Here is a 26,248-nt window from a genome sequence, read left to right on the forward strand (position 1 = left end):
CTGAGACCTGCATCTCTGCATGGCCACCGTATCCCCACAGTGCTTTCAGGGTGGGTCTCTGAGAGCCCCAGGTGGTGCCCCTGCAGGGATCTGTCACTAGAAGCTGGTATTGATGGGCCCAGGTACACCGAGAGCAGCCAGTGTGACATTGCACTGGATGTTTACAGGAATTTTGAGGTGTCTGCTAAGGCAGGGTTCTTAACCAGTCCTGCCCTATTAGTGGTGAGTCACATGTTCCTGACGTGCTCCCTTGCCCATTGCACAATCTCAGGACCCCTGGGGAGCATTAAAATCTCCCTGGCAGAGTGGCAGGTGGGCTGCTGGACGGGAGGAAGGAAGGGAGGGAGCCAGCCAGCCAGCCGCCTTGGCTTTCTCCTAGCGTGTGCCTTGCTCTCGGCCCCCATCTGGTGGTGGACACGCAGAAGTACACCCACCAGGCGAAGCCACTTCCTGTGGTTGCCCTGTCTGAAGACACGCCCACCCTGAGGGTGCACCTTACTTCAGAGGGCACACCCCACTCCAGGGGCGCACCCACTTCCCAAGGTGGCCCGCCTTGAGGTACACCCTTGCACCAGAGCACTTCCTCAGGTGCACCCTGTCCTGAGAGCTCAGCCCCATGCCCTGAGGGCACATGTCCTGTTCCTGGTGTCAGCACCGAGCTAACGGGGCTGCTTAGAACAGGAGGAACGTGTGTGCACAGAGCTAAGTGTTTGATGTGAAAGGCAAGGCCCTGAGTGGCAGTCCTCAGTGCCACCTCCAGGGAGGCAGTGGGCTCCGTGAGTAAGAGCTCAGCACCTCTCCCACACTCTGCTGTGAGCCTCTGGGCGTCCGGGGTAGGTGAGGGCTCTGGCTGCCGCCTGACCTGCAGCCATGCAGGGGCTGTGCACCCTGTCCCGCCAGACTCCAGGCTTCTTCAGCCCTGCTGTGCAACGCCTGCCTTGGGATATCTGTGGATTGACGTAATAACCCTGGGAACCACATCCCGTCACTGTCTTATCCCCTCTGGCTGACCCATGAGAGGCCTTGTCTAAAGGGATGAGGAAATACTGCCATCAGAAGTCCCACTAAGTTTCAACAACGGGTGATTCCACGTGGCTTAGGGAATCGCAGTTAAAACGCGTCTAAACATAGATACAGCCCTGTTCTGTTCGGGGAGCGCCCTGCGTGGGCTACAGCGCCAGCGGACCGATGAGCCACCTGGTTTTATTCCAAGCCACACAGGTGGTGCTACCAAATCATCAGCAGGCCTCTTTCAGAGCGTGGGATCAAGTGCTCATGTCGTCCACCCGTAACTGCTTGCTGCTGCCATGAGTCACACCCGGCTGTGTGCACGTGATGAGATCAGACTGCCCGGTGTGGGACAGCTGACAAGCCACGCGTGCCGCACCCAGTGGTACAGCTTGTGTCCTGGAGAGAGTGCAGACCTAAGGAGGCCAGCCAAGCAGGGCGGGAAGCTTTGCAGGGCCAGGGAAGCTGGACTGTTAAGTGCAGTTGGCCGAGGAGCCAGCAGTGGTGACTTCCCGGCCAACACAGAACCCCCACTCTGCTGGAGGTGGGAGAAAGCTCTGAGCAGAGCCGACTTCCCAGCGCACAGGAAAACAAGGATTTCTGGGAAGAATGATCCTGAACAGAGGGAGGGACCCTTTCCGGCAGGTACTGGGGAGGTGGTGAAGGCTCTTGCACAGGAGAGAGCCAGGGCAGTGCAGAAGCAGGTCCACCCAGCCCACGGGTGGTGGGAAGGTCAGAGGTGAGGACATGGTCCTGAATCGGCCACGATGATCTTGAGATGGGCTGCAGCGGGCAAGGCAGAGTCACACCTGCCTTTCTCAGATGTTATTGTCAGAGAGCAGAAGAGGATAAGCTGCTCCTCCACACGCTGAAGAGGTCAGTGCTGTCCCCACTGGGGCCTAGCTTACCATCCTCCTGCAGTGCACCATCCTCTGCTGAGTCCAGGCCGTCTGCGCGCTTGTCTGCCGCTCGCTGGGCGCTGGGCGCAGCACCTCCCGGCCCTTTGGTGGCACCCCATCTGTGCTGGTGTGGATAGCACCATGATGGCACATTCCCAGTTGCTCCTTAGACCAGATTGCTGGACTGGGGTGAGAACTAATCAGGAATCAGTGAGTGAGCTGGAAATGGGGGAATGTTGGAAATGGGGAAAAATATCTTTTATTGCCCCAAAAAGCTGTTCTGGTTTCCCATGCACACATGCCAGCATGCTTATTGGGTGACACTACCCCAAGGAGCATCTCGAAGGAGGGTTTGATGGAACCTGGTGTGTAGCTGGAAACAGGATGACAACAGAGGTGCCCAAGGTGGGGCCCAGCGGGCTGCATTGCGGTGAGAGGAGGTGGCGGGTGCGGGGAAAGCAGACCTGGCCTTGATGCGTAAACACCTGCTCAGCCCAGGTGGCCTTCTCGGCAGCCATGACAGTGCGGTGTAAGCATGACTGAAAGTGTGGTTTCAGCAGGAGGGGCGGGGGGGCGGGGGCTGGCCCAGTGCACCGTCGGCACCAGGACCGCGGGGTGTCCCTGCTGCCCCCAGACCCCTGAGCCAAGGGGCAGACCCAGCAGAGCAGGGTGCCCTTGCCATGTGGCCACCTGCCGTGAGGCTGTTCCCAGGTGGAGAGCTGCTTGTCCAGAGGAATTGAGCAGCCACGGTTGTCCTGCTGGGGCTGCACCTGCCCTTGGGGGCTCCCTTCAGCTGTGTGCGCCCAGGCAGAAACATCACCTCTCTGTGCCGCAGTGTCCTCTTCTGTGCCTTCCTCGGGGGTGGCTGAGGGACGAGAGAGCTAACAGGTGCACAGCTCCTGAAACTGAGTCTGGGGTGGCTGCACTCGGCTCCCCCACTCCCTGGACCTCCCTTTGTCTCCCAGCCTCATACTGGGAACCAGAGTCCCCAGTCTGCCAGGCCCACCAGGGGCCGGGGCAGCTCTGAGGCGCTAGCCTCCAGCAGCCCTGGGAGCATGGAGTCGGCGTGAGCTAGCTCCCTGAGCTGCCGGCCGCCAGCGACCGTGGGAGAGGCTTTGCTGGGATCCGGCCCACCTCCAGGCTCTGCAAGGTGACCGGGCTCAGTGCACCTCACTCGAGGGCCTGCTCAGGAAGACACCCCTCAGCCTCCCTCCACGTCCTCCTGGCGGCAGGGGGTGCTGTGCGGGGGCTCTAAGTGTTTGGTCCACGTGAATGGCATACGTGCAGAAGAGCCGGCAGGTCTGTCATGTTGCAGTGTCTCTGGAAGGTCTTAACCAGAAGATGCTGTTGTTAAAATGCCATTAAATCAAGGAAGAACACACACACAACTTTAAAAACACCCTCGTGTTAACATCAAGTGTCCAGGCAGCTCCTTTGGAAGAGAAGAGGAGATGCAGGCTGAGCCTGTTCCTGTCCTGACCACAGGCATGCCGGGGGACCTGGTCCCCGCAGGCTACGTGGACCCACCTGGACCTGCGGAGCCACGTGGGGAGTGCCTTGGTGTGCTTTCACATCACTGATGGATCGCAGATGCCACGGACCGCCCTTCCCTTGGGGGCTTGTTATGCAGGGATGGTGAGGATTTGGCTCACAGTGAGCCCCAGAGGCGGTGGCTGTAGCCCTGAGCACAGTAGGTCTGGCCTTTCTTTCCCTGTTCAGTCATTTGGCTTCTGTGTTTTGGTCTTTTGTTGTTAGAATATTAATAAATGTTTAAGGTCTTATCTTGTGTTTCAAATCTTGAAATTCAAAGGAGGAATGAAGTTGATCGTGTGCACAGCTTAAAAGGCACAGTGGGGCATCTTTGGAGCTGGGGTTTGCAAAGCTCCAGAGGAAGTGGGTAGCAAACCTGAGAGTCGGGAAGTAGCTTCCCATCCCTGTTTGGGGGCGGCAGGCCTGTTCTTCCCTGTTGGGATTCCTGCCAGTCAGCAAGCCAAGAGCAGAAATCGCCGGAAGGGTAGTACAGCCCCAGCCAGCGTGCCGTGCCCTTCACCTGCCCTCTGACCCAGTAAGGCTCACCAGTATCTCTCCACCCACAGACTCCGCGTGCAGCAGCGCTCCGGGCTCCGCGCCCAGTTCGCCCAACAACAGCTCCGGGAACGTCAGCGCAGAAAACGGGCTCGCGCCCGCCGTGCCCACCCTGCCAGCCGAGGTCAGTGCCCAATGCTTGCTTTGCCTCTGCCTGGGGACCGACCTTCAGCACTGGCCCTTTGCAGCAGCCGGGTCGGGGAGGCGGGAAGTGAGGCGAACCCCTTCCTGTTACTAATCGAATGCAGTCGTCCCTCGTGAGGATTGAGGGCCAGCTGCAACCTCTCCCAAGGGCAGGTGACATTAGGGCAGTTCAGACGGCAAGCTGACCGTCTGTGCCCTGCTCCCACATTGCCAGCACTCTCGTGTGGCCGGGCAGTGGGAGCCCGTGGGAACCATTGCTGGGTGACAATTCACGCAGTTCTTGCGTGTAGAGAAACACAGATTAAAATGTTAGCCAACAAACCACCTGCCTGCGTATCAGGGAAGCCCAGAGGGACATGGGGCGGCAGTTAGGATATCAGATGGCACAGCCAGGGCAGTGCTGGGGAGGCATCTCGGGAACCATGAGCCTCACCACAGCGATGAGCACCCCTCACCCCTGCCTGTCAACCTGCTGCAGCTTAGGAGGAATGTGGGTACAGAAGGTTCTGGAATCACTCGCAGGGAATGATGGCAGACATGGGAGTTAGGTGGAGAGGAGAGATGCCCTGGGAGATGAGGCGGGCAGCTTCCCAGCCAGGTGGAGGGCCTGGGGCTGGCTGCACGTGAGGCCCTCAACCAGACCTGGCGCTCGGGCGGCCTTCTGGGCAGAGGGTCCCAGGACCTTCACTCCATGCATCCGCTTCCCTTTATTCGGGATGCTCCCTCCATTTATCCCACAGTCTCTGCAGCCCCTTCCTTGGGCAGCCCTGGGCCAGATGGCCAGCCAGGCTCCTGCTTCGACACGTTCGGTGGGCCGACGGGCGAGGCGGGCCTGCCCTGTGCCCAGGAACTCAGCAGGTCCCGGGCCCGTCTGGTGCAAGGGGCCCCGAGTTCGCGCGACGTGAGCCAGGAGTTCTCTGAGGGGAGGCTCCCCCGAGTCCTGAGTTCCTTCTAACCGCGAGGAGGCTGTGAGGCATAGAGCAGAGTCACCTCTTGCCTGTGAATCCTGTCCTTCCAAGGGCGTCACAGATCTTGAATGCAGTTCACAGCACAGGCGCTTGGCATTTTCATTTCGAGTTTCTGGACACTTTCTGTACAACCAGATTTTTGGAAACAGCTTGCAGCTGGGATCTGGCACTGCTGCCTCTGGCCTGCCGAGTCCCCATTCTCTCACACTCATCTCCCCTTCTACTTCCGTTTCTTTTATCGCCTGTCGTTTTCAGCCTAAGTACTTAGATTATTGGAAGTTGTGACAGTCCTCCAGTGTGAGACCAAGTCCCAGCTGAGGCCTGTCACTAGCCGTAGCACGCTTTCTGAAACACGCCTCGCTCCACAGCATGTCACAGACCTTTATTTTCATAAATATAGTTGGTTATGTACCTCACAGGGCATATTGTAGGGGTGCCTTCCTGGAGTGGATGTACACGGTTCTGGTTTAAATTCACTAATTTTTACAAATCACACCTCAATACAAATGAAGCTACTACAAATTAACAGAAGAAGGAAAAGAATTGACAAGTAACCAGCAGGGGAGAACTTTGACAGCCTGGCCACACCTGGGTGTCCCGTTGCTCTCAAGCACTGTGAGAATGGGCGGCTTCCTGAGGACCTGCAGGCATCCGGAAGCCAGGGCTGGCGGCTCCTTCTCCGCTGGCCCAGAGGCCGTGTGGCGGGAGCAGGGCCAGGCCTGGGTTCGCAGCAACTTCACTGCTGTAGATCCTAACCTGGGAAGCTCAGCACCCGCTCCTCCAGCGCAGAAGTGGGGCTCCCAGCTCCAGGGACCACTCTCTTTGGGGGTGCTGCATCTGGTTCAGAGGCGGCCCACAGGCACTCTGCCTGGCCCTGACCTCCTGTGGGCACTGGGATGCCCACAAGGCCACCATAGGCGGATGGAGATGCTGACCTGGTGGATGCAGACAGGCCTACCTACCACATGACTCCCAGGAGAGGCTTCATTTCTCAGAATAGGTGAAAATGTAGCCTTGGTTGTAGAGAGATGGTAACTTTGCCAGGATCAGAATACCCGCTTGCTTTGTTCCTGGTGACTGAGTGAAATCTCTCCTTGGCCATCTCGGTCATGCCTCTCAAGCGTAGACTGCTGATACTTCCTTAACTCCCAACAAAAACATTTTTGTCTAGGAAAAGTGCTTTCCACAGCAGCCCTGTAATCACTACTGTACAATTTGTACGTGACCAGCTAACAGCGGCTCAGCACTTTCCCCAGGACAGGCTACCCTGAGCTGGCTGAGTGCAGAGGCCGCACCTCCTGGTCTGCCCTCGGGCGAGAACAAGGCACAGGAGGTGTGTGACAGGCAGGCCCTGGGAGCAACCGCTCTGTCCTGTGACAGGAGTGGGGCTGCCCACGGCCCATTGTTTACAAGGACTTGTCATGACTTCCTGCTCATGACTGGTTCCCATGGAGGTGGGACCTTAAAGCCCCCCCAGTGTCTCCCACCCTGAATCACGCAGTCCACCATGAGAAGCAGGGGGAAGCCTGTTCTGTGCTTTGGCCCCTTCTTTTCTGTTGTGCAGATTTCTGCCCGGCCAGCCACATGGCAGGACGCTCCGTTCGTGCTATTTGCTCATGGGATGAGCACACATTTACTGTGTAGGCGGTAGACTGGTGCATAAAACAGTGTCCTTTGTAATAAAGAATGTTCACTCTAGAAGGAAAAAGATGTTAGATCATCACAGAAATTCAGATCCTCGGAGAACGCTGCTGCTGATACTGTCTGTCTGTCCTTCCCATCACACTCTTGACTTACGCTTGGGAGTCTAAGTCTGCTCTTTAGGAGTCCGTGATTCTACAACTTGTTTTTCTAAGCTAACACCGTCACTGAGGTGCCAAGCCCCGGCCTCCTGAGTGTGCCCGTGTGCAAGCGCACCTCTGCTCACACCCCCTCAGACACGCTGCTGGCTGTGCCACCTCTCTTCAGCTGGGACCCGGCTGCAGTGAGCACTTCTGGGGCCACATCTTCACATGCAGCTGGCATTATTTTCTGAGAGACCGTCCAAAGAGTGGAATTTTAGAATCAAAGGTTAAATCAATTTTTAAGGCTTTTAATGTGGCTTGCCAGATTGTCCTGTAGAAAAAGTGCACAAATTTATAATCCACCTACTAGGTGTTTCTGTTGCTCCAGGTTAAGATGGTATTATCATTTTTAAAAATGCTTTGCCAGCTTGATAGGTTTTTAAATACATTTTTAGATGACAGACAGTTGAGTCTTTTTTCATGAGTTTATTCTTCCCAAATATTGGTCCTCCTTTGGCGATTCGTCTTCGCCACACTCCCCGCGTTGCTGATTGATCTGTGAGCCCACTGTGCTCGCCTTTGTCCACACGCCGCCGATAGGATCACTGTTATTTCCCTTGCATATGAGGTGACTTTTTTTCAGTCATCATTTTCCTCTGGTTTCTGCCTCTGACATTCTGTCTGGGAAGACATTCCCAACTCTAGGAACGTATTTTAAAATATTTTCTTGTAGACTCTCTCCCGGCAGTTTTACAGTGAGTACGCAGTGTGAAAGACGACAGCCAAGCCCAATGGCGGGCTGACCCCCGCCTCGGCGCTGTGAGATCGTGCTGGCCTGTGGGCAACGCTCTGCCGGTGTGTTTGTGCCAGTGCCTGAGAAACCGGCACGGCAGCCCTGAGTTGCATCCAGGGCGCCTGGCCGGCGCTGGGCTGTGGCTGACTCTGTGTTCTGTCTGCAGCCCAGCCTGGCACACAGACTCGTGACTCGAGAGGCATCTGTGGCCCCACTGCCCCTGTACACATCGCCATCCTTGCCCAACATCACTCTGGGACTTCCGGCCGCCAGCCCTTCCGCTGTAAGTAGACGTCCGTGGGCCGCAGGGCAGTGTGGCAGGCCCTGAGCCCCATGTCACCGCTCATGCCTCTGCAGGCTGCAGCCGGCCAGCAGGAAGCCGACAGACTCGCCCTCCCGACCCTCCCACAGCGCATCTCCCTCTTCCCTGGCGCCCACCTCGCCCCCTACCTGGGCACAGCACCGCTGGAGCGTGACGGTGGGGCCGCGCACAACCCCCTTCTGCAGCACATGGTCCTGCTGGAGCCGCCGCCCGCACAGACGCCCCTCGTCACAGGTGAGCACCCATCAGGCCCCTTCACGCCCCCCCCCGCCCCTGGCGCCATGCCTGGTCGACTCAGGGATGGCCCTGCGAGGAAGCCTGTGTTCCCCCCTGCCCAGGGCATCCACCTTCCTTCTCACCTTAGGCATGTCGTTGGAAAAGCTCAGTCTCACTTGAAAAACTGGGTTCAGAATAAATAGAGATGCCAGTTGTGCCTCTGTTGAGCTCCTCCAGGGAGGCGAGGCCCTTCCGATTTACAGTTCCGTGTGGACCAAGTTGGATGCATGATAGAAGCACAGACTGACTCTGCTAGACAGTTTCTACTTGCAGTCAGATTTGGCGAATTGTGCCCTGAGGGTGGTCACTTTTAGAAAAAGCAGAGGAAATTTGTCAAGTGTGCATCCCAGCAATGTGGCAGTGTGGTGAGGAGCAATGGCGTGGATGGGTGTGCTGCAGACCGGGCGCCCTCCCGCACGGCCTTCCCTTCCCACCAGCACACCACCCAGAGCTGCGTCTTGGCTTCCCACAAGTCCGTATCTGTGTAGAATTAAAATCCAAAAGCTCAGAGCTGCACACTTGTACTCTGACGTCACACTGGCAGAGAAGACCAGCCAGGTGGACAGAGCACCGGCCTGTGGGCGCCTGGGCCTGGCCTGGCCAGTCTGGCTGGTTTCCTGCTTTGTTCTCGCCCATCTCTCTTGAGCACCTGGTTCGCCCGAACCAGCAGGCTGGCCTGGGTACCCTGCGTCCTGTCCCAGTGGGGATCGCTGCCTTCCCCTACTCCTGTGACTGTGTGTCTGTCAGTCTCCCAGAGGTCGGATGGTGTCCCCGCTCTCTGCAGAGCTGAGGGGCCCCCGTGTGCCGGGGAGCAGAAGCTCTCCCAGCACCTCCCTGACTTTCGGGTAGTAGGGTGTGAGCATTTGGGCTTCAAGGTGTTCTTCTGAAATTGTATCTGTTAGATGCTCAAGGTCAGATGTCAGGACTGTGGGTGGGGAAGGAAGCCCGACTTTCTCATCATTTATTAAAAGGTCAGATAAATCTGCACCCTGTGGTTCTGGGACCCCCTCTGCTTCCTGTACGTGGTCAGAGAAGTGTCTGCTCATGGGTCCTCTCGTCCTTTAGCCACTTTACTGTCCACAGTCCACGGATCTCAGGTCCCTGGAAGAGGCCTTTTCTTGTGGGACTTGGATGACAGTTTTGCAGAAATCTCAGCGCTCCCATGTTTGCTGAGCTTTGAGTCCGTTGGTGGTTGACCACGTGGCTGCTTCTGCCCTCTGTGTGCAGCATGGTGGCCCTCTGTGATAGCAGCTGCCGATGGCTTTCCTGTTGGCATTGAGACTCCCTGGTGCACAATTTCCCAGGCCCTTTGGCATCGGGGCCCCACCTGCTCCCGCCCTACCCAGTGCCTCACCTGGGCTGCTGTGCACCACCTGCCCCAGTCCACAGGCCGCTCCTCCCCTGCACAGCGTCTCCCACTGTGGACGCATGGTACCAGGGCACCACTGGAGGCAGGCTGCTGCCGCAGAGCCAGGCTCTTCTTCTGTCCCAGCAGCATCCTTCGCTCTGTGACCCCGGGAAGTCTCCCATTTTCGTGCCTCAATTGCTCCTCCGTACAGAGGGGGTGACAGGAGCATCTGCCTCGCTGAAGTGTGGGGGGTCCAGTGAGGTGTGTGTCTCAGTGCAGGAGGGCAGCCCTTCGATGCTGTGGTTGGCTTTCTGACCTCTCACCCTCAGCCTCGCTCTCTCCCTCACCTCCTGTCTGCATGCCCAGGGCCAGCCTGCCCTGTCTGTCCTTCCCCACCTCTTGTGGCCCTTTCCTGGGCCCTCCCGGTGAGCACCTCCCTGATGCAAGGTCTCTTCAGGCTCACCCCCAACAGGCTAGTGGGAAGATGCCTCCTGGCGGGCCTCCCAGCCCCTCAGGCTTGTTCTCCAGCCCCACAGATGCTCCCCCAGGCCTGGGAAGCCCTCCTGCTGTCCAGAGCAGGGCCATCCAGCATGGCAGCCACTCTCACTTAAATCGAAACTGAAGTCGAAAGTAAGAGTCTGGTCTCGGTCACCCATGGGGCATGGCTGCTCACGTGGCCCGTGGCTGATGAGCAGTGGGCACGCACATCTCCACGTCAGCAGGGAAGCTCTGTTGGCTGGTGCTGGCCTGCAGTGAAGCCCAGCTCAGTGTGGAGGCCGGGGTCCTGCTCCGCCCTTGTGCAGCACACCAGACATGTGCATTTACTGACACTGACAAGACTCGCTCCCGGAGGCTTCTGGAAGCCCCTGCTCCTTCTCAAAGCCCTTCCCCTTCGTCAGGCCGAGCCCTCATGCCCCTTGTCCTGGGGCCAGGCGTGACCTTCCTCTGCTGCGCTGCCCACATCACTGAAGTTCGCTCTGCCTCAGCTCGGCCACTGTCCGTGCCTCTGTCTCTCTGGCTTGACTTACTCCCTCCTGGAGAGCAGACACTTTGTTCTGTGCAGGTCACTGCAACATTGTGGCCCCCACAGCCCCCGAGCGCCCACTCAGCATTTGATGCATAGTAGGTATGCGGTAAATATTTCTGGGGTCAAATCAAGTGCAGGTCAAGTCTCTGAGGCAGCTGGTGGCAGAGCAGGACCAGGAAGAATGCCACAGGTCAGCCGTCGTCAGTCCCTGAGCTCTCGTGAGCTTGTAGTGTGTATTCAATAAAATGGGTGCCCTGATCACTCTCAATTCCTGTGGTCGGCCATAGGCAGCAAAGGGGTGCTCCGGCCCCCTTTGGTCGTCTGCTAGTCTGCACAACAGGTAGGAAAAGCAACCAGAAGTCCAGGAGCTGTGTCCACACACATCATCACAAACCGATATCCTTCCGACCCAGGTAGAGGCCCAATATAGTCTGTCTACCACCTGATGAGGTATATAGGCCCCTAAGCTATTGTCCCATGTTGCTGTGGAACTCAGTGTAAGTCCCTTTTGGAGCACATGACACACTCCTGCCGGGCTCTGCTAACTTCTTCAAAGGTCAAAGGTAAGCCCCACTGACAGGCTACAGCCCACATTGTCTCTTACACCGCATGCAACAAACGCTGATGTAACTATTGGGCTACATCAGAGGTAGGCTTTCCTTCTAACCTACGTATTTGGGCCAATTTATCATCTTCATCATTTCCTGGGGATGCCAGTGGCAAATGACCTGTCACATGGTATACTGTAATTATTTCAGTCTGACCACAGGCCCATAAGTCTTACCACAGTTCCTGCCCCCAAAGGGGTCAATGACCAACCAGTTAGTTGGCATGGTACCAGGTTGGTAGCCACAGGATCAAGCCCCAATAGACAGCCCAGCTGTCAGTGCAGACAACTATCGGGGAGGGCTCCTGGCTGATCACAAGCCACACAGCCCGCAGCTCTGCCCATTGGCTTCTCTTCCCCTCACCATCTTCCATTCACATTGTCTCAGTCTTAGGATGGAAAGGTACAGCCCTCCATTTTGGGGGCTGCCCACGGCTGGAGCCGTCTGTGCACCATGCATCTTCAGATATAGGGGCTCTTCCCTCCCGATAGGGACTCTCTGCTACTGATGGTTCAAAAGCAAGTTCTTCCTGCTTCTCATTAGTGTATGTCACTGGCCCCAATAAGCATTGGAGTTCTTCGCTCAAGAGGCTACTAGAGAGGGCACTATGCTGCTGTAGGTAAGCACCCCACTTGGCCAGTGTGGGCGTTTGTGCCACACCATTCCTTGGCTTTTGGGTCCAGTCTCATACCCACCCCAAGATGGGATAGGTTGTTATTACCTTTATCGGGGCCATTCCAGTGACGGGTTCTGTCGCCAGCAAGGCATGATACATGGCAGCCAGTTGTTTTTCTATCAAAGTGTATCGTACCTCTGCCCATTTCCAGAGTTGTGGCTAGTATCCAATAGGTTGGTGAGTTCGTTCAAGCTGCTGCCAGAGACCCCAGCCATAACCGTCTTCAGTCACGTGAACATCCAGCTCACAGGGCCTTGATGGGTCTGTCACACTCAGGGCCTACATGGCCTTGACTGCCTGTTTTGCTGTAGAAAAGACAGATGCACATGGCTCATCCCAGTCCCACCTGATGCCCTTTCTTACCAACCAGTATAAGGGCTTCAGAATTTATGCCAAGTACGGTATTAACACTCTCCAGTAGCCTAGAAGACCCAAAAACTCCTGTAGCAATGCTACAGTTGTGGGGTAGAAAGGCCTGGACTTTATCTATAACTGCTTCTGGTATAACTTTGGCCTTACCTGACCAGATGACCCCCAAGAATTTGACAGGCAAACCAGGTCCCTGAACCTTGGTGCTGTTCACAGCCCATCCTTTCTCCTGTAGATGTTGCAGCAGTCTAGGTGCTGCGCCTTCTAGATCTGAAAGAGAATCGGATGTGAGCATGACATCATCACTGTAATGGTACAGCCACACCGTTGGTGGTTTCTCCCATGTAGCTAAGTCCTGGGCTACAAGCCCATGACAGATGGTGGGGCTGTGGAGGTATCCCTGTGGAAGGACGGTGAAAGTCCATTGCTATCCTTCCCACGTGAAGGCAAACTGTTCCTGACTTTCCTGCTCAATGTCAATGGAAAATAAGGCATTAGCAAGATCTACCACATAATGGTATGTTCCTAGTTCATGGCTGAGGGTATGCATCAGGCCTGCAATAGAGGGGACAGCAGCAGGCATAGGGGGTGTGACTTTATTCAGTTCCCTGTAATCCACAGTCATACACCAGGAGCCATCTGGCTTTTTTACTGGCCACACTGGGGAATTGAAAGGACTATGGGTGGGCTTCATAATACCCGCCTTTTCCAGTTCCTGGAGAGTTTCTCCAATCTCTTTATTCCCTCCAGGCAGTTCAAACTGTTTGGTATTAGTTACCTGCCGAGACACAGGCAAAGCTATGGGCAGGTGCCTAGCATGTCCCCTCAGAACTGCCTTCACCACACGTACTCTCAGTCTGACCTCACCTGCAGTGGTCTGCAGCCATAGACCCTGCAGGATATCTATCCCCAAAATTTACTCAGGGATAGGAGATATATACCAGTGTACACTTTTGGGGGTAGACACCCTATTCCCAAAGAGATTTGGGCTTGTTTCTCTCTGATAGCCTTACCCCCATATCCATCTATGATAGTGGTGGTCCCGGGGAACTGCTCAGCGTTACCGTGAATCAGTGAACATTCAGCCCCTGTGTCCACCAGAGCCAGGACACGTATGTTCACTGGGGACCAATGGATAACTATTTTAACATGTGGTCTCCGGTCCCCACCCTGGTCCCTCAGGGCAGGTACCTTGACCTTCCCCTCAGGCGAACCATGTTCCCCAATCATCTTCCTGTGTGCACTCAAGTGAGGTTGGCTGGTTCTCTAGCAGGAAGTCTTGTAAACACACAGGCCAGACGCATGGCTCTGTCTCTGGCCTCTGCCTCTTTGGTCTTAATGGCTGGAACTCTGCCCTGGTTTCAGCTGTTGCCACAGCTCTAGTAAGATCCTGTTTGACTTCCCGTCTAATTTCCTTCCATCTGTTCCTGCCCATATTAAACCAACCCACACCTGGGTCCTTGTAATCTTCATGGGCCCTTTAAATTCTTCTTGTGAGTAGAAACCCTTCTTTCTTTCTGTGTTCTCATTGCTTCAGCCTCTCCTAAGTCTGCTACTGTACATGTCACCTCACTTATGGGATTCCCTAAGTGAGGGGAAAGAATGGCCACTAGAGACCCAGAGAGGGATGTGGGAGCCATTTGAAGCACAATATTTCTCATCCCAGTAGTGAAAATCTCTTCATCTGGGCCATAATTCTCTGCACTACAGATGGCATTTCTTATGCCTAGCTTTCATAACACCTGTTGCAGCTCAGCATACACCTGCCATCTAGCAGGAGAGGATGGCAGATCACCCTGATTGGGCCACACAGCACAAAGTGCAGCCATAAGCCAGTCGAGGACGGAGTGACTCCCTGGGGCCTATGTGCATTTTGTAATCGCTGCCTCAAGGCAGGCTGCACTGTCAGGGAAGACAGCTTTCCCATCTCTCATCCCAACAGAACAATCCCATCCACCCCTAAGTCCCACAGATGCAGGAGCCAAGCTGATATTGACTCCGAGGGCTTCTTCCTAAACCAGGAGCCCAAATCCAGCAGCTCAGCCTGAGTACAGGGGCGGAGCATAGAGAGCTCCACGACCTGGGGAGGGGGCTGCTCCTCTCCTGGGGGAACTTTCAGCTGCTGGGTCTTTATTTTCTTTATAACCACTGGGTGTGCTTTCAATACAAGAGGGGTCAGTGCCCCCGACACCACCCCTTCATCCTTCCCCAGCTCCTCCGTTTCTGGGGCTGATGGCACCTTTCTCTCCCCTCCCCCGAGTGCCTCCTCTGCTACAACCTTTACCCTTTCTCCTGTGCCTCGCAGCAATGCCAGCTCGGGCTTCAGAAGGTCTCTAACCTTCACCTCAGTGCTTCGCAGCTGCCGTTCTCGCGCCGCCTCCGCCTGTGCTTCTCTCAGGAGTGCGTCCTTTTCCTTGATGGCCTCTTCCTCCTTCAGAGCACCTGGCAGCGCTGCCGTCTTGTTCTGTAAGGAATCTTGTACCTCTTCAACAGCACCCAGCGCTCTCCTGCTGCCTCCTCTCACATCAATGCCGTTTCCTTCTTCAGGGCATCCACAGAAGTTTGCAGCTCGCGTTCTCGTGCTGCCAATTCTTGGGTCTTTTTCAGAAGTGTGTCCTTCTTTTCTGTAGACTTTTTTAAGACTGTGAGAAGCAGCCAACCCACAGTCCCCGCTGCCTCCGGGCACTCTGCCTCTCAGAGGATCTGCTTACTATACCAAGGGCCACCCCTACGGCCTCAGGTGTCACCTCCACCTGCCTCCAGTCCTGGGGTGGGGCCCAGTCCTCTAGGAGGCAAGCCACCTCAGACCACGTACCCACTGGGGGACAGTCCACTGTCTCCCCATTCACAGGGGCAGCCCACTGAAGCACCCCTCCCATAAGGGCAGCCAGCCTTTTTCCTTGGTCAGCAATGATTCCTGCCGACTACGCCAATTGTCTTGCCAGTGGGTTTCACTCCTGGGCAAGTTCACTATGGATTCAGTGTGACCAAAGAAACTGACATCAAAATGTTCTTTGGGGTGAAAGGGTTTATTACCCGGCTTGTTCTCCCAGTGGTAGGTCAAGCACTAGCATCTCTGCCTCCACCCAGAGCACTCGGCCGAGCTCTCTATGTAGTGCAATAATGGCTTATTGCCTAAAGGTGTGGAAGCAATGGCCTAGCAACTGGCCAGTTACATCATCAGGTGGTTTAAATTCAGTGAGGATCCTGGCCATAGGAACCCCAACTTCCCCACACAGACTCACTGGGGGGAAAGGGACCCCTCGGGCAGGTGCCGGCTGCAGGAGGTGTCCACTCGGGCATCCGGGAGCTGCTGTGGCCTGTGCATTTCCCTTCCTCCCCAGTCAGACACCCTTGACCTTTTCGGGCTGCATGATTTTGTTTCAGGTTTGTCCAACAAGGGTGGCCTGAGAACAGATAAGCAGGTAGCAGGGAAAGGATTTGTTAGGCCCTTTTCCCCTAGAACCATGGAAAAATGGTAAACTGCTGGAACCAACAATTTGCAAAAGAAGAAATACAGGTAGGTGGAAAGGTTGCAGAAAGAAAAAATGTTTAACTGCCGAGTTCCCATGCAGAGTTTGCACTGTGAAACGACTGAAATGCAAATTGAAACAGATGTTTCCCATCAGTACAGATTCCTCGTTAGCACTAATCTAGGTCCAGGTGTGGCCAAGAAGCCTGGGCAGCAGGGAGGAAAGCAATTTGGCAAAACCTTTGTGGAAATTTGTACGAAGAGGTTTTGACAGTTTGTTTCAGGATTTCTAAGGGTGCTAATACCTCCTTGTGCACACCGTCACAGCCTTAAGAGACCCTTAAAATGATTCCCCGGGCCCAGTTTTCCTCCCAAATGAGTCTTCTGCCAGTCTGGGAGGAGCCGCGGCTGCAGCCTTCTGAGCACACCGGGCGCCCCCCGGCAGCTGTTCAGGGGCCTGAAGCCATCGCAGTGCCACCGTGGCTGCCCTGCCCTGGAGTTCGCGGGCGTGTGGTGCAGGCGGGCCGGTGTGGGGGGGACATGGGAGGACGCGGTGCAGGCGGGCCCAGGGGGTGGTCTCCGGGGGGGGGGGGCACACGGTAAAGGCGGGCTGGGGTTGGGGGATCGCGGGGGCACCCGGCAGCGCCCATGGCCCCCGCCCTCCCACTGCCCTCATCGCGGACGCGTCTTGCAGGCTTGGGAGCGCTGCCCCTGCACGCGCAGCCGCTGGTCGGCGCGGAGCGCGCAGCACCGTCAGCACACAAGCTGCGGCAGCACCGGCCGCTGGGCCGCACGCAGTCAGCACCGCTGCCCCAGAGCGCGCAGGCCTTGCAGCAACTGGTCATCCAGCAGCAGCACCAGCAGTTCCTGGAGAAGCACAAGCAGCAGTTCCAGCAGCAGCTGCACCTGAGCAAGGTGGGGTGGGGCGGGGCCTCCTCGGGAGCTGGGCCGGGGTTCCTGGGTTCCTGGGCTCCGGCCCCTCGGGTGCGTCCCTGTGAGTGCGCCGCCCTGTCCACCCCGGGGGCGCCTGCACAGCCCCCGCAGTCGCTGCCCGTAAGTCTCCTAAGGGTGCTGACCTTTCCGCAAACCCACAGCAGATGGCCCTGACCCCATCATGGTGTGCGGCCCAGAAGCACACTCCCCAGGCACCCTGCTTGACCCTGGGACTGACACCCTAGGAAGCCCGTAGCACTCTCCATGCACACAAAGTCTTGAAAGCCACTCAGAGGCCCATTTTCAGCAGGAAAGGTTAGTGTTGCTATGCTGCTTATGACAGCAGGAAACTATTTGGAAAAACGTTGAAATGCCGACGTGCGGAATAGAGCATCTTCGATATTAGAGAACAAGGTGAGCCGCTGTGGGGAACAGTCCTGCAGCTCCGCAGAGGTGAAGCCGAGTCACCATGTAATCTAGCGACTCCCCCCAGGCGTGCACCCGAGAGAAGCAGAAGCGCACATCCACGTAGGTCTTACACACAAATATTTATAGCAGCACAGTTTATAATTGCCAAACCATGGAAACAGCCCAGATGCCCACAGCTGGAGACAGGCTGAACAGAATGTGGCCCCCACACCCCAGAATATCAGTCATAAAAAGGATCGAAGTCTGATTCCTGCTACAACCCGGATGAACCTTGAAACATGATGTTGAACGAAAGAAGCCAGACACAAAAGACCAAATACTGTGTTGTGTGCTTCATTTGTGTGAAATGCAGGCAGATCCAGTGGTGCAGGGGGTGACTGCCAGTGGAAACGACACTGGTCAAGAGGATGAAAATGTTCTAGAATTAGATTGTGGTGGTGGTTGTGCAACCCTGTAAGCACCCTAAACCCACTCAGTTCCATGACTTTCAGGTGTGGAGTTTGGTCTGTGAGTGGCCCTCCTGTGGCGCTGGTGGGGAAAGAGGAGGGGATGGTCAGAGATGGCTGAGCGGCCCCCGGAGGCAGAAGACACCAGGCGGCTGGGCCAGGCACGTTTCTCAGTGGGCCTCTTTCCCATGGAAGCATGGCTCCCCTCCTGCAGGTGGGCCCCGGTCATCGGTCCTCTGCCTGTCCCCACAGGTCGGCCCTTCTGTCTGCTTCCCGGAGGAATGAAGCGGGGATTAGGGACAAGGTAGCTCTTGGGCACAAAGGGAGGTTTGGGAGACTTGAGTGTCCAGATGCCTATGCCCATGTGAAGGTGGGATGGTAAGGAGGGCAGCACACGCCCTCGAGGCCTGGCACATGGAGTCCAGCCTGCCTCGACCGGCAGCCGGCCCTCTCATTCTCGCCAGGTTTCCTCTCTCCAGCCCTTCTGGGTGGTGGGTGAGGAGGCCCGTCTCTAAAGGAGGAAGTCGTTGCCCCTCCCTCACTCTCCCTGGTCCTGGCTCCCTCCGTCTGGGCCCGAGGTCACCTCCGTGGCCCCAGCTGGGAGTGCTGCCCCACCCTCTTCCCTTGCCCCCTGTCTGCAGTGACCATGCCATCCTCCCCGCCGTGTGTTCATGCCTGGTTCTCCTGAAGGAATGTCAGCCCTCCAGGAGGGGTTGTTTGCTGGTGGGCTCAGGGGCCTGACACACTGCTGTGTGTTCTTTTCAATGTTGCTTGTTGAAATGACAGCACATCTTCCGGGGCTGTTCTGCCACTAGGAGCCAGGGCTCAGTCCCCCACAGTGGCCCACAGGCTTTAATTTCTCTGGCAGCATCCCTCAGAGGTGACAGCCCACTGTGACCCAAATGCACCCATGTGCAGTGTGCCCCCCATGCACCCAGGGCTGTGGGACATGCTTGAGAAGATGGCCCCAGGCCCTGGTCCTGAATGGCCAACTGCCCCAGACAGGGCACCCAGCGCAGGCTAAGCCAAGGCCCTTGCTGTCCCCAGGCACTAGGAAATAGTCTCCACCCCATCCCAGAACCCCCCACCTGCCACAAGCTCTGCTGTCAAGACAGCACAGAGCCAGTTAGAAATGGGGGCTGTGTTCATGGCCAGGGCAGATACTTGCATCCTGTGGGGAGACAGGACCACCAGGTGTTACTCCCAGGTGTCAAGGGCACTTCACATCCACCATTTCTATGCCAGCCTGGGTTGCTTAATTTTATTGTGTCATTATCTGTGCAAGAGTGTAGAAGATTTTAGGAAGACAGAAAACACCTACTCATATGTGGTACATTCTTGAATGATTTAGAGGCTGGGTAATCTTCCTGGGTGGTGTTCAGTGATATTTGCTGTGGCTGCAGTTGATGGAGGTGTTTACACATGCTCTGCTAGGTGGCTCGGGGGCCACGGCCTCACTGGTGCTGCCTAGCGGCAGCATCTCCACCATCCACCTTGAAGAATGGTGTTTCTCTGGGGCAGGTCACCGGATGGCACTTGAGCCCAGCTCCTGGCAGCCTCCTGTCCTGCAGTCCGCTGTACATGCCGGCGGATGGCAGCCATTTCCTGCATGACCAGCTGCCTGCCCATCCCTGTCTTGGCATGCAGTCACCTCAAGGATGTCACCTGAAAGAACAGCCTTCCCAGGCATGGCCTTCCGTGCAGCCCCATGTGGCCGCTCCAGTTTTCCCGAGGTCCACAGCTGGGAAAACTGAACCAAGGCTGGAAACCATTCGAGGCAGAAAAGGAGGACCAGGAGCTGGCTCTGCAACCTGTCTGTGGCCTGCCAGAGTGGTCCTTGGCACCTGCTAGCTGTACTCACATCTGTCATTAGTGCCCCATGCCTTTCGTGCAGTGGTGTTTAATAAAGGCTTGCGGTCGCATCTGGGCACAGCTTCAGGCGGGATCTGGTTTGTGGGAAGCAGGAAGTGCATGTGGAAGCGGAACGGCTCTCTCCTTTCTCCTAAAAGCAGACATGCGATGCATGTGCATAGTGGAGCTCAGCGCTTCACCATTGGAGGCGCACCCCGAGCGGCTGCTGGCGCTGCACGACCGCCTGACTGCAGAGCCTGGGCTGGCTGTGCCCCTCAGGATGGATGTTACCCTTCAACTCAGCATTCTCAGTTTTGAATATGAAAACTTGGACTCACCCACTTGGGTGCTCTAATTATGAGCATGTCCAACAATCTTTAAATACTGGCACGTTTTGTTTACCAGTTTTGTTTTGGACCTGAACTTTCTGGCTTTTAGAAAATGTTCCAAATACAGAGTGTGTTTTTTCTCACTGAGTTGATAAAAAGGGACTATTGAGGGCAGGAAGTCCTGGGAGACGGTTGACTGGTTTGCCTGTTAGCTGCTGGGCACTGCCAACATTTCCACCATGGCATTTGCGGGCAGGAGCCTCACTGCCCAGAGCCAGCTCTGCTGTGTAGCCCACAGCCCGGCCAGCAGGAAGCAGGGCTGCATTTCAGACAGAGCACGAGGGAAGGAGGGTGTGCGGAAGGGGCGAGAGGCTTCTGTCTGGCCTGCCCTGGAGGCTCACCGAGCCCCTGCATCAGCGCTGAGGGCAGAGCCTGCTCGGCATCAAAGAGGCCGCGGCCTGGAGCCATCCGCCACTGCGGTGGCAATGTCCCTCCCAGGCCTCCCCCGAGGCACTGAGTTCTGTGAGGCCGCGGCCTGGAGCCACCCGCCACTGCGGTGGCAATGTCCCTCCCAGGCACTGAGTTCTGTGAGGCCATGGCCTGGAGCCACCCGCCACTGCGGTGGCAATGTCCCTCCCAGGCCTCCCCCCGAGGCACTGAGTTCTGTGAGGCCACTGCCGCCCTCAGGAGCTGCCTGTTGCCTCAGGATCGAAGTGAGTTGCAGGGGGCCTGCGGCAGCTCGCATACCTCTGCCCGAGTTCTCAGGATGGCAGTGCTGGCACATCCCCAGCCTCTGGGAAGCCTCGGCCCAAGCCCAGCCCCAGCTCCTCTGGGGGCCTGGAGGCCTCTGCTCAGACGCCCTTGTCGTCTGGGAGGAGGCCCTGGGACGTTGCTCTGTGCACAGATTCCATGTTCCCAAGTTGCCAGGCCCCTCTGACCTTCATCCCCTGGCAGAGCTGCACCCCCATCTCCCCATGGCCAGGAGCCCTCCACCCACCCTCCAAGGGCTGTGGGGTGCAGGCAAGTCCTCAGGAAGCTGGCGGGCCAGCCCATGGGGGCCACGGACGTGAATGGAAAGCAGCTGGGGCTCCTACACATTCCCAGCATGGGCCAGACAGATGTGGAGCCCAGCCCAGACTCCACAAGCAGTGGCGCCTTCCCCCAGGAGAAGCCCGCCTGCACCCTTGCCAGCACTAGGTAGCTGGCACCGCAGGCCCGGGCAGACGAGGCCCTGACCCAGGCTTCTGCGAGGGCGTGACACACCCACTGGTGCCTGCCCATGGCGCCAGCCCAGGCCACGCCCCACGGACTAGGCCTCATCCACATCTGGGGGCATTCACAGAGTCCTGGTGGCCATGTCAGCAATGCCACCTTGGATGGGACCCCCGGACACTGCCAGATGCAGACCCGACCTTAAAGGCCATAGTGACACGGGAACAACGGAGGAAAGCTGACTAGCGCAACCTGGTAGATAGGGTTACTCGGTTCCCCCCCTCAGGCCCCCAGGGGGACGGTGCCCTGAGCCGTAGGAGCAGGTGTCTGGAGGGGTAGCAGCGCCCCCACAGGCCAGAGGAGGACAGCTCGTCCCCATGGGCCTCTGTCTCTCCGCCTGTTGTATCCGGGTGAAAAGCATGTGGGTTTCTTGAGCTATTCTTGACATGTTTCCGTAGCTGTGAAATTCAGAAGGTGTTGGAGGACAGGAGGATGGAGCCACTCTGTCCACAGGACACTTGCTCTTGGCCGCTGACCCCCTTTCTGCTCTGACATATCCTCACCCCTGTCCCACCTGACATCCAGCAGGGCCTGGTCCCTCCCGTCCCCCCTACAGAGAGGTGAAAGCCCCACCCACGCCACTCTCTCCTGGCCCCCTGGCCTTCCTCCGAGGGGCCCTTGGTCTTTGTGGCTCCCAGACCCGCCCCAGGAGCACAGACTCGGTGACCCCTGCAAGGACCCTCTGTGCTCACAGCTTCCCTTTTAGTCTCCAGCCCCAGCCTGTCTCCTGAATCCTACCCCTGGGTCCCCCTTCTCACAGTGTCCCCTCCCTGCCCTGCCCTGGCTTGGACGTCCTCTGGCTGGGCTCCACACCTCCTTCCCACCACCTCCCTCTGTGCAGGGCCCAGTGCCTGCTCACTGTGCACCCACCAGGCAGCTACATGGCACCCAGCCCTCTGCACTGCCCCTCCGCCCAGCCCCTCTGCCGGCTTCCTCCCAGCCCGGCTGAATCCCCAAAGCGCTCCCCAGCACCCCACCCACATTCCAGTCCGAACCGTTAGTATCTCTCTGCAGCCAGGCCGGGACATGCACCTCCCCCTGAGAAACACAGGCTCTTGTGCCCATACAGGAGGGCGAAGCCCCTGGTACTGGGAGCCTTCTGAGCCCCTGTCCCCCTGCTGCCTGAGTCCCCTCACCCTGACAGCCCACCTCTGGGTCCTTACCCCCCCTGTCAGTGCGCTCAAGCCCCGCCCTCCAGTCAGAAGTCTGTTTCTGGAGGCCCAGAGCTATTCCTATACCCATCCTGGCTGACATTCCCTCCTCCAGGACCTCCCCCATCCCTTTTCTGGGACACCTACTCACCAGGTCTGCCATCTAGCCACCTTATTAGGCCCCCTATCACTTGCTCAGTAACCCCCCCAAACTGCTCCGTAAACCCCATCCTATGACCTGTAAGACTGTGCCAGGCCATGGGAGACAGTGAAATGAGAGCATGACCTCATCAGCCCCAAAGCCAAGACTCGCCCTGCTGTGTGCTGAGGTCCCTGGTGGCCCCTGGCGTGGGAGAGGCCCAGTGCCCTCAGCTGGCAGGGATGGTCCTCCCTGCCCCCCACCCCCATCCTAGGCAGGAGGTCCTTCTTGGGCCTGAATGTACTTTGTTCAGCAGAGCTCATAACGGGGTCTCTTGGGCTCCAGGTGTGTAGGAAGAAGATGTGATTGACAAGAGACAATCATAAATCTCAAAGTGCCAAAATTTTTACGAAATTTTGGTCAAACCAACCAAAGCAAACTGGATAGAAGGATGGCGGATGGTTTACCTGAAATGGAGTTTCTGGCCTGTGTGCCGCTTTCCTGGCCTTATCCCCTCTCACCGGCCTCCCTGCCCCTGAAACCTGAACCGTCCTGCTTCTCGGCAGCTCTTTGTGCTCGAATTCTCTCTGCCAGGTCGAGGTGTTCTGAGGAGTCCTTGCTGAGAAAGTGCCTAGGGGTTTCTGTGGCTTGGTTTTCAGTCATGCTCCACTTTAAAATGGTGGTGGTAAGTGACTTGAGTAATAACCATGTGAAATGATCCCTAGCCCAATCCAAAGTCTCCATTTTCTTACAGCAAAGCAAGACTCAGCCAAGTTTTGTGTGCATGCCCACACGTCTGGGCCTCGGGTTCCCCCGGTAACGAGCTGTGGGACACTGAGGCTTACACAGAGGGGCCCCCGAGCCTGCCCCTGGGGTGCGTGCAGACCGGGCTGCAGCGAGTGGGTGAGAAGCGAGCCTTGAAAGCACATTTCCTAGAAACAGAAGGTGGTGGAAAGGGTCATTCTCTGCAGCAGCGAGGTCTGGGGGCTTTAAGAGAGGTTCGCGTTTCTTGAAGCCATGATGCCAGTCGGCCCCCTTCCTGGGGCTGGGCAGGCCTGGCTGGGCCTCGGCATTAATTCTCTGCACCACGGACAGCGCCCAGCCACGTGGGTGAGTGATGGCACTGCACCTGCTGGCCTTGGCTCAGCGTGATATCCTTCGGTCGCCATCCCATGGTTTCCAGGTTTGGAGTCTGATCGCCTCTTGCTGTCCCATAATCTGTTGCCCTTCATTACCTCTGCGTTGCAGATTATCCCCAAACAGAGCGAGCCGGCCCGGCAGCCCGAGAGCCACCCTGAGGAGACGGAGGAGGAGCTCCGTGAGCACCAGGCCCTCCTGGAGGAGCCCTACCTGGACCGGCGCTCAGGGCAGCAGGAGGCGCACGCGCTGGCGGGCGTGCAGGTGAAGCAGGAGCCCGTCGAGAGTGACGAGGAGGAGGCAGAGCCCTCCCGGGAGGCGGAGCCAGGCCAGCGCCCCCCTTCGGAGCAGGAGCTGCTCTTCAGACAGGTGACCATGCTGGGCAGGGGCACGCGACGTGGGAGCGGGCGGCCGGGCAGGAGACGGAGACCTGCAGGCCCTCCGGCCCTGGGCCCCGTTCCTGGACGGCGCCCCCTGGCCCACCATTCGTGGGAACTGAAGGGCCTCTCCCTCCCACCCCTGCCTTCGCAGGCCCTCATCCGCCCACCATGGTGGGTGAGCGGGAGGTGTCGCTTTGTGCCTATTTGCATTAGCTGCCCCTAGAGATCCTGACCACGTGTCCACCTTGGGCATTTATGCACTGCTTTCCTGCCAAATGCTGAACAGAACTCCCTAGGGGTAGTTTTCTTCCAGGTCTGTAGATTATAGATTAACATGAATCCAGATATTGGAAGGATCAACATAATCACTGAAGATAGGGGCAGGGAGAGTGATTTTGTGATTAATCAGAAAGGTAGGCAGGACCTTTTGGGGCCAAGGAGGCAGTAGTGGCCATCTCTACACTCCCAGGAAGCAGTGTGACCCAGGCACCTAGTGCCAGTAAGGTTCCCAGGCACTGACATGCAAAAGCCAAGCTCATGAAAGACTGATGCATAAATCCAACAATTATTTACTAATTTACAGTGAAAAATAAAGCTTCCAGGTCAACCAAACATTAGGGTAGCCGGCCAGCTAGTTGGAAACCCCATGTCAGAAGCCCAAGGGCCACCAGGAAGTTTCATTATCCCTGGTGAGCAGAACACAGAGCCAGGGTCCCCCAGAAGCAGAATCTGGTCGTGTCCTCAGCAGTGGGGCTGCGTGTGGGGTTCCGGGGCCCCTGGCCTGTCTTCTCCCTCCTCCCTGGACTTCATGCCGGCCACCGGCTGAGCTCCTCCAGGGCTCCAGCAGCCCAGGGCGCAGGCCCCGGCCGCCCCGGCTGCACTGGGGAAGCTTCCCGTGGCGGGGGCTCCGCTCACTCCTCTGACCTCTGTGCTGGCAGGCCCCTCCCTCCAGCCCCAGCTTCCGCCCTTCAGGGTGGGCCCTGCACCCAGCTGGGCTGATGGTGCTTTTCCGTTTCTCTTCAGACGTGGCCTGATTTCTGTCTGGCCACTTCATCAGCACCCCAGGCACCAAACCGCTGTGGACAAGGTGCTCTGGAACCAGCAGTAAGGAAAGCAGGCGAGCAGGCAGCCTCTGTCCTCACCGCTCTGTGGACCGCACAGCCTTGGCGAGCGTGGCTGGCGCCTCAGTGGGACAGGCCCGACATGGGCTGCGAAAGGTTATGAAGGAAGGAAATCTCTTATAACTGAAATTAAGTGTGTTATTAGTACGTTGATATGAAATTGGAAAGTACTTACATAAATTTCTAGGGCTAATGCAGGTGATAAAATGATTAGCATTTGTTTAGGAAAAACAGCCTTATTGTACTCCAAGCTTGAGACAGTTATTAGAAATACTTGTTTTCCATGTTCTTCGGGCCTATCAAACAGAACTCCTTGTCAGGGGAACCTGGCGGTACACTCGGCGATCTGCAGGCATAAGCACAAGGCGGGGTATCCAATTTTCTGTAAACTGGGAATATCGAGAGAGGTGCGGTTGGTTTTAGGTGTCTGTGAGGTCGCGTGTGAGCCCATCAGAGTTGGGGAGCTCTGCCAGCAGAAGCGAGGGAGAGAGGGCCCCCTGGGTGTGTCCCCGGCATCTGAGGCCCTCTTCCTGTGCTGCGTCTGGACTCTGCCTCCGTGTAGAGGGTGGCCTGCTCTGCTCCTGCTGCTTATCCAGGGGTTGGGGTCACTGACCAGGACTTCCAAAACGATGAGATTTGTTCCTAAAAAGCAGCCCAGCTCCAGGGGGAGCTGTCTTCCCCACACCCAGCCTGCAGGAGGCCATACCTGTGCAGGTGGCAGGGGGGTGGGGCCTGGGAAAGCAGCTCTGCCCCTCCTTGCGGGCCTGGCGGCTCCCACAGGCCACACCTCGAGGTCTGCCTCCTCAGGTAGCCAGGGACCCACGCTGCACAGACCCAGCACTTCTCGCGTCTGTTGTGGCCCTGGGCCCATGCCTCTCCCTCCACCTCTGCGGCCTCTGCCGGAATCTGCGTGGGTTCCCCACTGACTCCAAGCCCAGAGGAGGAGAGTGGTGCGATGAATTGGCCCCGTGCAGCTTCAGCAGCAGCACGAAGCAGTGCCCTGTGTGGGGCAGCAGGCTATGCCTGCTTCCGAGCATCTTAAGAGACCTGCCCTTTCACACTCGAGCCCCCAAAACTTCCTGTTTGAGATCCTTGCGGTTTCACTCTTGCAGACACGAGCTCTTCACATAGAAATGTAATTTTAATGAGTTTTTCATGTAAGTGTGTGTTAAATCCACTCCCTTTACTCTGGTTATTTTTGCTGAAAGACGGTGATAGAAGGGTCCTGGGGCCAATCCATCCGGGTCCCCACCTCCTGAGAGGCGCGTCCTCACCCTGCCA

General features: G+C 57.2%; 1 protein-coding gene across 27 annotated transcripts in view; it reads left to right on the forward strand.

The window, feature by feature from the left end:
* Positions 1 to 26,248, forward strand: part of HDAC4 (histone deacetylase 4) — a 281,717-nt gene that overhangs the window by 209,134 nt on the left and 46,335 nt on the right. For 26 of the 27 annotated variants that reach the window (XM_073217864.1, XM_073217865.1, XM_073217880.1 and 23 more), the window contains 5 exons: positions 4,004 to 4,116; positions 7,848 to 7,964; positions 8,039 to 8,237; positions 16,474 to 16,694; positions 23,578 to 23,835. In XM_073217864.1, coding sequence (XP_073073965.1) covers positions 4,004 to 4,116; positions 7,848 to 7,964; positions 8,039 to 8,237; positions 16,474 to 16,694; positions 23,578 to 23,835 — 908 coding nt within the window. The remainder of the gene's footprint in view (positions 1 to 4,003; positions 4,117 to 7,847; positions 7,965 to 8,038; positions 8,238 to 16,473; positions 16,695 to 23,577; positions 23,836 to 26,248) is intronic. The other variant, XM_073217856.1, reaches the window with a different exon arrangement.

The sequence above is a fragment of the Manis javanica genome, chromosome 12 (assembly GCF_040802235.1).
Source record: "Manis javanica isolate MJ-LG chromosome 12, MJ_LKY, whole genome shotgun sequence".
In the NCBI taxonomy this organism is placed as follows: domain Eukaryota; kingdom Metazoa; phylum Chordata; class Mammalia; order Pholidota; family Manidae; genus Manis; species Manis javanica.